Source organism: Trachypithecus francoisi, unplaced genomic scaffold (assembly GCF_009764315.1).
Source record: "Trachypithecus francoisi isolate TF-2019V2 unplaced genomic scaffold, Tfra_2.0 Lachesis_group8, whole genome shotgun sequence".
Classification (NCBI taxonomy): Eukaryota; Metazoa; Chordata; class Mammalia; order Primates; family Cercopithecidae; genus Trachypithecus; species Trachypithecus francoisi.
In genome coordinates this window covers 52,324,599-52,337,843 of record NW_022681473.1, presented here as the reverse complement: position 1 = coordinate 52,337,843, position 13,245 = coordinate 52,324,599, and the positions used below count along the sequence as shown (strand labels likewise).

Here is a 13,245-nt window from a genome sequence, read left to right as displayed (position 1 = left end):
AGAGGTTGCAGTGAGCCGAGATTGTGCCACTGCACTCCAGACTGGGTGACAGAGCAAGACTCCGTCTCCAAAAAAAGGGAAAAAAAACAAAAAAATTATTTATTGAGCACGTACTTAATAGCTACCAGATCTGGGGTCACAGAGAACCGGACAGGTGCTTTACCATGGAGCAGTCACTATCGTAGGAGGTGGGTGAATAGTCTGTAGATAAGTAATGGCAGTGCAGCAGTAGCAGGAGTGCATGCTTAGTACTTGAGGTTACAAAGCAGGAAATGACTAACTCAGTTTGGATGGCTCCCAGCAGACATCGGGGAGAAAGTGTTCCAGGTGGGGCTTACGGGGACGAATAGGAGTTTGCAGGCAAAAGAGAAGAGAAAGAACATGTAAGGATAGGTCGTTCCACAAAGGCATGGAGGTATCTTTGGAAAAGAATGACAGTGGTCTGGGGAACTCTGTGAAGATCCACGTACTAGAATAGAGGAGCCTTTATACAGGAGTGGGCTCTTAGCTTTAGGTACCAGGCTAAGGAGTTTGTGTTTTGCTTGTAGTGGATGAGGACCTGTTGGAATAGGAAGGCAACATAACTAGATGTGGAGGTGAAAGAAAAGGTAAATGCCTGCAAGATGAGTGGCAGGAAATGTTGGGCCCCTGAGAGCCTGTGGGTAGCAGTCTATTTAGGTCACAGTTGGGGGCAGCAAGTTCAGGTTCCATTAAATCTCATCTTTTTTCTTTCTTTTTTTTCTTTTTTTTTTTTTTTTAAGACAGAGTCTCACTCTGTTGCCCAGGCTGGAGTGCAGTGGTGTGATCTTGGCTCACTGCAACCTTTGCCCCCTTGGTTCAAGCAGTTTTCCTGCCTCAGCCTCCCTAGTAGCTGGGATTATAGGTGTGTGCCACACATCCAATGAATTTTTGTATTTTTAGTAGAGATGGGGTTTCACCATGTTGGCCAGGCTGGTCTCGAACTCCTGGCCTCAAATGACCCGTCCACCTTGGCCTCCCAAGGTGCTGGGATTGATTACAGGCGTGAGCCACCATGCCTGGCCTCCATTAAATCTCATCTACACTTTAAGTGTATGGGATACCAAGATGTAGAAGACATGGACTGTACCTTGAAGAAGCTTGTAGTCTGTTACACAGGGAACTCAGCAGAGTCTGATTGTGGGCGGTGCCCTGACACATGAAGTAAGGAACTATGAGACCAGGAAAGAATGGTGAATCTCATACTGCTTGCCTAGTTAAGAGTCAAGCCATCATTCCCCTCGTATACTAAGTGATTTGTTTTTAACTCATAGCACATTTTGTGTCACTTTATAATATTACGGTGTTTCCCAGTCACTGGTCTGGTGAAGTGAGCTCTGAGCACCTGGCTCCCTGGCTTACCCCTCTCCATACACTTCACGTCTAGCACATGTTTCAGGCACGTGTCAGGTGAGGTTTCGTGGGGGAGACATCTGAGCTGGACCTGGAAAGATTTTCCTTGGTGGTCTTAAGGGGTATTGCAGCTATAATACCTTAGCATGGCAGGATGGGTTCAGGGAACTGGAAACTTGATATGTATTTTGATGGTGGTAAAATGAATTAAGGTGGTGGTGGTGTGTCATGAAAAATAGTTAGGGGCCAGATGGTGGGGACAATACTGAACATCATACTAAAGCAGTTTATTCCTTTAGATGTGGGCAGTAGGAGCCATGGAAGGTCTTATAACTGAGAGCAGTGTTTTAGGTAGCTGTGTAGAGGATGGATTAGAAAGAAAAATGATTGGCCGGGCACAATGGCTCACTCCTGTAATCCCAGCACTTTGGGAGGCCGAGGCGGGTGGATCACGAGGTCAGGAGATCGAGACCATCCTGGCGGACACGGTGAAACCCCGTCTCTACTAAAAATACAAAAAAATTAGCCGGGCCTGGTGGCGGGCCCATGTAGTCCCAGCTGCTCCGGAGACTGAGGCAGGAGAATGGGGTGAGCCTCGGAGGCGGAGCTTGCCGTGAGCCAAGATCACGCCACTGCACTCCAGCCTGCGCCACAGAGCGAGAGACTATCTTAAAAAAAAAAAGAAAGAAAGAAAGAAAAATGGTCAGAGGCATAGTTACAGTATCAAGGCTAGTGAAACTATTCATTAGAGGATTAAGAAAGTAAGATTATGTGACGTATCTTTATTGCCTCATAGAGAGTGAGCCACTAAGAAAACTTCATTCATATTTATGTTTCATCTAGAAATAGTTACAACAGAAATAACTTCTATCTAACATAGCAGTGTTGTATTTACTACGCAGCCTTAGACATTTTTACGTGCTCATCTCTTTCAGACTCTTGTAACCCAATGCAAATGTGTAGTTTGTAAGCAGTTCCTCTAAGATGCAGGAGTTCTATGGAGTCAGCACGTGATAATGTTATCAGCTGCCGTTGACTGATACAGACTCCTGAGAAGGTGGGACTTGAGTTATCGCCAGACACTTGCAGGGATATGAGATAGAAGTTCTGAGTAACCAGGAGTTAACACAGCCTTTCTCTGCATGTTCTCTCTCTGAAAGCTGTTTTTTATAAGCCCCTGGGTGAATGCAGACACATATTTTCTCCAGGGATTGCCATTGTTTACCACCTGAGGGCCGTCAGTCCTTCTAGTTTGGGAACAAGTAGTATCAGCCCCTGACAACTCTGAATGGGTGGCCTGGCCGTTTCTGGTGATTTTCCACATTGGTGCTGATTTCTGGTCAATGATTTATATTGGGGATTAACCGAGACCTTGCTGTCTGAACTTTCTCATTGGACATGCTGTGAAACTGGTTCAGAGGCTGTTTTTCATGAGCCTGTCCTTACACCTAATCTTAGCCTGTGCCCCTTCTCCCTCCCTGGCTCTCCGTCCCTCTCACTCCGTCATTTACTCCATCAGTATGTACCCACTGAGGACCTGCTATGTTCTCAGCACTGGGTGCACAGTGATGAGCAAAACCCAGTTTGTGCTCTAGGCTCCTGTAGACTTCACTGTCTGGTAGTAGAGGGATGGGCACATGTTCATCTTGTAGTCATTCAGATAAATGGAACATAGTAGCCGTGCTACATGCTGTGAGCGAGAGGTGTAGGGTCCTGTGAGAGCGCATGTTAGGGTGATCTGACCAGTTCTCATGGGTTAGAGTTCTTCCAAACAAGACATAAGCACCTCCAAGGTAGAGATGGCATATTTTCTTTTTCTTTCTTTTTTTAGACAGGGTCTCACTCTCTTGTTCAGACTGGAGTACAGTAGTGTGATCTTGGCTCACTGCATGCTGGAACTCCTAGGTTCAAGCGATCCTCCTGCTTTAGCCTCCTGAGTACCTGGGACCATAGGCAGATGCCACCATGCCTGGCTGATTTTTTTTTTTTTTTTTTTTTTTAAGAGATAGGGTCTCACTCTCAGCCAGGCTGGTCTCAAACTGCTGGGCTCAAGTTACCCTCCTGCATCAGCCTCCCAAAGTGCTGGGATTACAGGTGTGAGCCACTGCACCCAGTTTGAGATGGCATCTTCTTACCCCCATAATTTTAGCATGTTGTTTGTGTTCCATCCACACACAGTCCATGTGTGACCAGTGGATGACTGGCCAGCTTCTGTAGGGCTTTCTTTTCTACTGTTGCTGGGACAAGTTGCTATGGCATCAGTGTAGAAGAAATGGTTAATTAGTAGCTCCTCACAGGTTAATAAATGTTCTTTACTGCTTCCTCTGGCAGTATCCACAGATACATACCTCCTAGATCTTCAGGAGGATAGATGGGGAGATAAAACACCCCCATTCTGTAGACCTCTCCCAAGACAGTGACATGTGGTTCCCTCAGTGTCCCCTTCATCTATACTTTTTGGTTGTTGGCTTTCTTTTTCTTTCTTTCTTTCTTTTTTTTTTTTTAGACAGAGTCTTGCTCTGTCACCAGGCTAGAGTGCTGTGGCGTGATCTCAGCTCACTGCAACCTCTGACTCCCTGGTTCAAGCAGCTCTCCTGCCTCAGCCTCCCAAGTAGCTGGGATTACAGGCATGTGCCACCATGCCCAGCTAATTTTTGTATTTTTAGTAAAGACGGGGTTTCACTGTCTTGGCCAGGCTGGTCTTGATCTGTTGACCTCGTGATCTGCCCACCTTGGCCTCCCAAAGTGCTGGGATTCCAGGCATGAGCCACCGCGCCTGGCCAGGTATTGGCTTTCATATCCTAAAATATTTTTTTCCTTTTGATGAACCCCAGCTGATAAAAACGGACTCCATGGGCTGGGCACAGTGGTTCACACCTGTAATCCCAGCACTTTGGAAGGCCAAGGCAGGAGGAGGATCACTTGAGACCAGGAGTTTGAGACTAGCCTGGGCAACATAGTGAGACCTCTGTCTCTACAAAAAAAAATTTAAGAATTAGCCAGGCATGGTGTACCTGCCTGTGGTCCCAGCTACTTGGGAGGCTGAGGTGGAAGGATCACTTGAGCCCGGGGGGTCAAGGCTATAGTGAGCCATGATCATGCCACTGCACTCTAGCCTGGGCAGCAGAGCTAGACCTTATTAAAAAAAAAAAAAGAAAGGAGTGGTGGGGGCATATGACTAGAAGGCAGTTTAACACTGTCTTGTAGAATCTTGCCTGAGAAGTTTCTTTGTGAATCACTCTCCCCGTGCTTTGTGCTGATGCCGGCGTGGGTCCCCTGTGGAAGACATTGTTCTTTGCTTCTTTCCACTGGGTTATCTTTTTCCTTTTTTTTTTTTTTTTTTTTAACTTTACGTTGATGCTCTGGTGCCAAACTGGGACTACAGCGCTGTAGGAGCCTCTTTTCTGACCTGAAGAATGACTCGGTCCGTAAATGTTGAGCCACCTGGGAAAGGGAGGCAGAGAAGAGATTCCTGTCATTGGTTCTTGTTGCCAAGGACTTTATGACCTGATTGCAATCATGACACGTGCTGAAATGATATCACATAGGGCAGAAAAAGATACGCGTTACCAGCAAAGAAGCCCAGGTTAAAGGCTTTGAATGTTTAGGGAAAGGGGAGGCCTCCACCAGCTGGAAGGCTCATGAAGGATGAGGCCTTGAGAAGATAGGCAGAAACCAGACATGCAGAAATGGGCAAGGACAGTACAGGCCATGACAGCAGTTGTGCACCCACGTACAAAGTTCAAGGTGTTCACAGGAAACATTCGATAATCTAGTAGTACTACTGGACTGAGTTAGGGTTTGTGGGGTGGGGGGTATGTGGAAGACCCTTGTTTGATGTAGCTTTGGTCTAGCATTCAAGGGAAATAAGTTTTCTTTCTGATTTTCATTGTTTTAATGTGGAAGAAGGGGGTGGAGAACCCTCACGCATCCCTCCCGGTGAAGGGAAAGGGCCAGCAGATGTTTCCTTAGAGAAGCCAAGCTAGAGCTCCTTCCTAGGCCCAGGGCAGTCCTGTCCTGCATGGGTGTGAGTTTGCCTTAGGACTGGCCATGGCCCGGGAAGAGGAGCACTGCATTTGTTGCTTCTTTCTTGGTGGCTCCCTGACTCCATTCAATTACAAAGTGGCTCTTGCACTGTTAAAGCTTGAGTGTCTCTGGGCTACAATTTCTAGCCACAGACCTTCATTTGCTGTGCCTCAAACATGACCTTGAGGCCACATCCCATTATATATACAGCCCACAACAACGTTAACTGGTCTTCTATCTGGTAAGGCAAGCACAGTGCAAACTCCATGCCTTTCTGCTGGGATCTCTCTCTGTATTGCCTCTTTAGCAAGAATTTCCATGGCAATCCAAGATGTAAGAGAAGCCAATGATGGGCTCACTTCGAACTGTGTTATATTATTTAGGGGAAAAAAATAAAATGAAACAAAAACTAGATTACAGTGCCTGGAGAGGATCACAGTGTGAAAGTGACAGGTCAGGCTGTGTTTGTCCTTGCTGCTTATGTGCAGCCAGTGGGAAAAACAAGGGCAGCTACAACTACAGCATCTGAGGCTTAAAAAAGAGGTGACATATTGTGCATTTCTAAAGGAATTTTTGTGTTACAGAGAAGCTTTATATCTCTCTCTGACACATTAGACAGGTGTGGTGTAAGGCACAAAGGAAGACGGTCCCCAGGTGACTGCAGGATTGTTTTAGGAAAATAATAATTTAAGTTAACTTTATTGAAAGTCATTTTTGTAACATCAGGTTTACTGAATCAAGCATCTCTCTCTCTCTCTCTCTCTCTCTCTCTCTCTCTCTCTCTCTCTCTCTGTGTGTGTGTGTGTGTGTGTGTGTGTGTGTGTGTGTGTGTGTGTAGACCATGGCTGCAGCAGGACTATGCTGTGTAGCTTGGAGAACCACTTTCAGTTACATCAGTGATGGTGCTGCTTATCTTCTGGCCCTTAGGAAATGCTGCATCTTAGTAACATGATTAAAATCCAGGGCTGTGGAATCTGTAAGCTCAGCCCTTTGGAGGGCAGGGCTGTAGAAATACACATAGGGGCCAGTGCAGTGGCTCATGCCTATAATTTTAGCACTTTAGGAGGCCAAAGTGGGCGGATCGCTTGAGCTTAGGAGTTCGAGACCAGCCTGGGCAACATAATGAAATCCTGTCTCTACAAAAAAATGCAAAAGTTGGTCTGGTGTGGTGGAGCAAGCCTGTAGTCCCCATGAGCTACCACAGTCCCATGCTACTTGGGGAGCTAAGGCAGGAGGATCGCTTGAAGCTGAGAGGTTGAGGCTGCAGTGAGCTGAGATCGTGCCACTACACTCCAGCCTGGGTAATAAAGTGAGACCCTGTCTCAAAAAAATAAAAAAAGAAGGAAATATAGGTAGGGCTTAGGATGTCATGTCAGGGCCACTGACAAGACTCTCTTCAGAACCTGGTTGATATCAACCATGCATATACAATCCCAAACAGCCAAAAAGATCTTCCAGAATTGTTTGGCATGGCATACTTCTTTAAATGGGTAAGTATAGTTTAATTCTGGAAACATTTAGAATTAAACATAGAAAATGTTAATAGAATTAAAACCATAGTGTTAATGTTTTTGATTTAAAGGATTTATGTATATTTGATATTTCAAGTAATTAAAAAAAAAATTTGGCCTAGATAACAGATCAGCCTGTATTTCCAAATTAAAATGTACAATGAATTAGCTGATTTAGACATTTGATTTGGGGGAAGGTTGAAATTGTACTAGTTTTATAAGCAATATTTTAGTGCATTTAAGAGAATTTATTAGGTTTCTAAGACTTGTTTCAGGGAAGATTTTATAATTTAAAGCAGGTAGTTCTAATATTTAAAAGAAATAATTACTATTCATGGCTTGAAACATAGATGAAAGAAAGAACATGGGTTTTTGAAAAGTGAGCTTGCTTATCTGAAAAGCAAGGACATGAGAGTTAAGACAAGCTTTTATTGAAATAACGACTGCAGCATAATGCGCAGGCCACAGTACTCAGTTAAGGACCTGTTGAAGTCATAATTTTTAGAAGTCACTGAACAACAGGATACGTTCTGAAAAATACATCATCAGGTGATTTTAGTCATTGTTAGAAAATCCTCAAGTGTGCTTACGTAAACCTAGATGGAATAGCCAACTACACACCTAGGCTGCAAACCTGTGTGGTGTTACTGTACTGAATACTGTAGGCCATTGTAACACAATGGCAAGTATTTGAGTATCTAAACATAGAAAAGATACAGTAAAAACATGCCATTATAATTTTATGGGACCACCATCATGTATGCAGCTCATTGTTGACCAAAATGTCATTATGTGGTACGTGATTGTACTTCAGTCAAAGTATGAGTTGACACTGTTTAACTTTAAGGGGTGCCATTTGTATAGGCTGTGGTACAGAGTCAAATAGGGCTGTCTTGGATATTGATTTTGTTCTTTCAACCCCAAGTGCTGCAAGAAATTGAAAATTAGTTCTATAGGTTTTGTGTCACACCCATCAAACTATTCCATCTGTTTTCCCAGAAAATAAGCAAGTTTGAGGGTAGGCGACATTTTTGTCATCTGGACAAGGTTCAGACGAAATTGTATGTAATACAGAGCCCTGGATCTATTTCACCTTGGCCACTCAAATAGCCCTGAACAGGATGCACAGTGAGGCCCCAGGCTAGAGGATGCTTGGCTTGTCTGCAGACGTTGTCATTTAGCTCTGGCTTCTGGTAATTAGGTAGTCCTAGCTGGGCTCTGCTGTCAGCAAGCCTTCGAGACAAATTGCAAAATCTGTACAACCATCTGAGAGATGGAGAAGTAGATGCAATGACACTACAGGGGATATTGGTAGTTCTCAAAAGTTTGAAAGAGAATGCTTGGAAAAGCAATCCTCAAAACTGAATTTAGAGGTCCTTTTCCTGTGGTAAAAGGTTTCAGTCACAGAAGCAGGATCTGAGAAGATCTTGCAGGCAGGAATGATAGACTGAATCTAAGGGGATGAAATGGAGTAGAAAAAATGTAAGGTTCTGTTTTGAGGTCTGAAAATCTCAGCTATGCATTAAAAAGACTGGAAACAGGGGTAGGGACTATCCAAAGAGGAACCCATATGAAAAAGACCTAGAAGTTTAAGTTGGCATATATTGATAATTTATTGTGCTCCTTAAAAATTTAATGCAGTGTTTGGCTGCATTAACAGAGGTAGAGTATTTAGGATGAGAGAGGTAATAAACTCACTCTGATGCTGTAGCAGGAGCACTGCCACACTTCTGGACTCCAAGCTTTGAAAGGAAAACAGACAAAGGATGGTCACAGGATGGTGTGTGGGAGTGTTCCAAAGCTTGTCAGATAACAAAGGAACACAGAAGGTTTAGCTTGTGTACAACTCCAGGAGGACCTGAGAGCTGCCAGTAATATCTGAAAGGTAGTTATATAAATAAAGGACTGGACTTCTTGTTAAGAGGAACAGAAAGGATCTGGGATGAAAGTTAAAGCAGACCCCCCAAAGAAGGGTCTTCTTATTCGTAAATATGTTCTAAGATAGAATGGGCTACTTCCTCAATTTTAGAAGTGCTGACTTAGGCTTATGAGAACTTAGACTTTCAGGAATGGGAATGGATGACCCAGGGATACTTTCTAGCACCAAGATTTCATGATTCCTTTGCCTTACAGTGATGACCATGTCCTGCACAGTCCCAATACTGGCAGGTGGTGGGCAGAGCCATGACTATAGGACATTCTAGGCAGTGATGAGAGAGTCTTTGGAATTCTCAGCCAAGATTTCCCTAAGGACATTTTGATGTTGGTCTTCAGTGTTTCCAGTTCTTTAGTCTGCTAAGGAAGATCTGGGGGATATGGTCACTTCCTTTCAGTAGAGGCTGTGTTATTTCCTTATTCATTCTTTTCTCTGTGCCCAGCAGTGTGCTAGATGCTAGGGGTACTTTGAGGAAGAAGACAGAGTTCTTCCCCTCTTCAAGTATGCAGTATACCTGGGAAGAAGTGAGGCAGCAAACACAAATTTTACAACTAACTATAAAGTTATAAATACTGTTACAGTTTGGGTACATCCTAGGAAGGAGAAGTGCAGTTTGTGCCACCATGGGGGTGTAGAGCAAGACAACCAAACCTAGTTGGGCAGTTAGAAAAGACTTCCCCAAGGGAGTGACATCCAAGTGAGGCCTTGAAGGAGAAGTAGCATTTAGCACAATTGTCTCAGGCTGGTAAAGCACATGAGTGAATGCCACAGCAATGGGCTTCAGACTTGTTCTTGACCAAAAGAATTTTTCACAAGGATGGAGCTGAGCTGATACAAAACCAGCCAACAGTAGTGCTATGAAATGGTGGTTTTCCATTTACTGTATGGAATATCTAGAAATAATTTCAGTTCCTGGTATTTAGAGCAAGTTGAAGTCGTAAATAGGACCTGCTCAGAAGAACCTATGTTTTGTATGTGTGATTTTTATTTCACATGGTATCTTAGTGATACATTTCTCTGCTTAGCTTCTGGGGATTTTTTTCCTATTATATTATGGTTTTCTGAAGTCAGGTTATCTAAGACTTCTCAGTTTCCTGGTGGGATACGGATAAAAGGTTTTTGTTTATACTTTTGGGCATCGTTCTTTTCCCAGAAGGTTATATAACTTGGAGAAGATTGAGTCATTTTTTCACTGACTACCTTTAGGGGATGTCTGCTTTTGTACTGTTAGCTTCTTGTCATTGCAGGGCTTCCATGGCCACAGCAGCTCATTCATTCTCTTGTGACTGTGATTCTAGCTGGAGTTAACTATCAGTAGAAACTTGAATGAGAAGGAAAATGAATATGAACGTGAATATGAAAAATCAAAGACTAGAAGAGAAGTGGGTTTATTCCCAGACAAATCCTTGTTTGTATTTGTTGCTTATATGAGTGAGCCACCACCCATTTCGGTATCAGCATACAAACAGATAAAAAGGCACATCTTAAAAAGATAAATTTCGGCTGGGTGTGATGGCTCACGCCTATATACCCAGCACTTAAGGAGGCTGAGGTGGGCAGATCACCTGAGACCGGGGGTTCGAGACCAGCCTGACCAACATGGAGAAAAACCCCGTCTCTACTGAAAATACAAAATTAGCCAGGCGCGGGATTACATGCCTGTAATCCCAGCTACTCGGGAGGCTGAGGCAGGAGAATCACTTGAACCTGGGAGGCGGAGGTTGCCGTGAGCCAAGATCGTGCCATTGCACTCCATCCTGGGTGATAAGAGTGAAACTCCGTCTTAAAAGAAAAAAAGAAAAAAAAGATAAATTTCTGTTCTCAGATGCTGGTCTAAGTTTAAATTTAAATGCCTTTCATCTTAATTTTTCCTGGTAAACATTTTTGCAGACAATTGTGCTGTTTTATTTTTCTAGCATTAGTAAACACATAGTTGTAATTTTAAAATTCTTGATTCTGAATTCTGTTTCTTGCTTTCAGGGGCTTTGTTGGTTTGGCTTTTTGGTAACCCACCTCATGGTAAATTCTTCTATCTTTCAGGTAGGAATGAACTGATAGCCAGATACATCAAACTCAGGACAGGCAAGACGAGGACCAGAAAACAGGTAAAATAACCCACCTGGAAATTGTGCATGTCAGCGAATGGCCCACAAAGGCATTTTGGCTGCAGTGGCTGGCTATGCTTTGGCTCCTAGGAGCCCCCAATTTGAGTTCCCTGTAAGGACGTCAGTGTTGGAGGTATTTTAAATTGGCTCAGTTTTCACTGTTCATCATTTCAGTGACCCTTTATTATGTGGTCTTACAAGTTCCTTTTATACTCACGTGGGAAAGTGTCACTGCTAAGGACGGTGTATGAACTGCTCCTGTGCAGTATTTCAAAGCTAACATTTCTTTCCCAAAATGTGTGCCTGCGAACATTGCAAAAACTGCAGGTGCAAATGCACTTGCAGGTCATGAAATTTTGAGATTTTGTGCATTGTAAAATCCTGGAACGATTATATATTAGTCATAATTTCAATGAAAAAGTAACACCAGCAGCCTTGAGTACTGGCCTTAATGTAATGCTAAATGATGTGAGTCCAGGGAACTGTTGCTTTTTAAGCGATGGCTTTTTGTCAGTAGCTGCTGTGACTGAAATGAAGTTACCAACTTCAATACCTCTGTGCAGAGCAGTATCAGGAATTCTCTGCCCTTTGTCAGAGTTCTGCCTTCCCTCATTCTTTCAGATGTAAAACAGCCCAAATCTCTGACATGAGCCAGTTTAGAATTGGAACGGATGAGAAATTAGTGTTTAAAACCAAAAAAAGAAAGGAGGGGGAAAAAAACCCCAAAAACCTCATGGGTGAGTTGTTAACAGAAAATAATTAATTATTTTTTAATGTTGATTTATGCTGAATGATACGGCATGAACCTTAAAAACTGTAATCAGACCAAAAAGCTAGCTAAACTGTGGTCTCATTAAGATTGAGCAGCAGATTTCAGTTCTCTTCCCAGTGAGGAATTGTTTTCATGAGTGTTTATGACGGGGAGAGGCTCTTCCCCAGGAATGCTACTTGTGCCACAGCCTGGGAGCCTGGCTGCTGAGTCAGCACAAAGAGAAGTGGCCTCCTGCCAGCGCACAGAGGCAGCGCATTGTCTGTTTGGGGGATGCTAGTGGCCCTCATCAAGTCTGAGAATCACAGAAGAACAAAATTCGGGTGAAAACAAGTAACAGCAGGAGCCAGATGGAGGGGTGAAGAGGATGGGGGAGTTTCTGCTTCTCTGTACTTAAAAAAAGAAAAGTACCAGAGCAAATTGGAAAAAAGAAAAATTGAATGATTGAAGCTCAAAGACAAAGTTAAAGATAAAAGGACCGTTTATTATAAATCCTATTTTAGAGCCGCTGGAGAGTTGGAAATGGGGTAATCACCACGCAGTCTGAGTCGCTGAACTTTTAAATGGAAGATTGTAAATTTCAGAAACCAGTGGATCTAATCACCTATATACTGACAGTGCGGGACCTGGGCTGTCTGCTGGTCTGTGAGCTCTGGTCATTTGCGCGGTGACCCTTCACTGAGGGACTCTTCTAAATTTAACCAAGTCCCACTGAAAGAGATGCAAATTTCAGTGGAATCATTGTGTTTCAGAAGCTGGGCTTGGCTACATTTCCACGCCCTGGCGTCCTGGGGATGTTTTTAGGCAGCAGTTGGTGATACCTCTCCAATGTGAATTTGTTGTTCAGCAAATCCATGTGGTTTTCAACCCAGATTTTTAACAGGATGGCTGGCTGGCTGTATTCACACATTTCGCTTTGTAATAATATGCAAATCCACTTGGCGCCCAGTCAATACCCAAAAGAGTTGAAGGATTAAAGATATTTATAAGGGCAAAAAAAAAAAAGCAGCTCTGCTAACTGGGTCTTTCCATTTCTCTTTGAGATCTAATTTACATGTCAGTATTATTTTAACATTTGCTACAGAATCCAGAGCTCTTAATGAGATCAGAATACAACTGACAGCTTCAGCTTTTTGATTCTGCAGAATGTGCTAATTTATGGATAGTCTCTTCTAAATTGAGAAAAAGGGATTTTCCCTCCTGATACTGAGAAGCTATAAATATTTTCATTTACCTTTACCCCCACCTTTTTAATTTTAGAATGAAAACAGCCCCTCTCATCCCTCCCAAAATTAGTTTTTCCCAGTGCCCATGATTTCTCTCGGGTGGGAAAACTAAGATGAGTCTTAATTTTCATCCTGAATCAAGTCACTGCAGTGATGACCCAGTATGAAAAGCTTAGAGCAGCGCTGGGGGCTTGTGTCTGGCTGGGACTGTGTACTCCTAACTGCAGAGCTTTGTTGAGATGCAAATAACCACCCCCCCAACCCCACCCCAAAACCCTCCCAAAGAGTAGCGATTTTATAT

General features: G+C 43.4%; 1 protein-coding gene across 10 annotated transcripts in view; it reads left to right on the top strand.

Annotated features, from left to right (window-relative positions):
• Window positions 1-13,245, top strand: part of TEAD1 (TEA domain transcription factor 1) — a 278,975-nt gene that overhangs the window by 185,450 nt on the left and 80,280 nt on the right. For all 10 annotated transcript variants that reach the window (XM_033204081.1, XM_033204092.1, XM_033204088.1 and 7 more), the window contains one exon: window positions 10,885-10,949. In XM_033204081.1, the coding sequence (XP_033059972.1) occupies window positions 10,885-10,949 (65 nt within the window). The remainder of the gene's footprint in view (window positions 1-10,884; window positions 10,950-13,245) is intronic.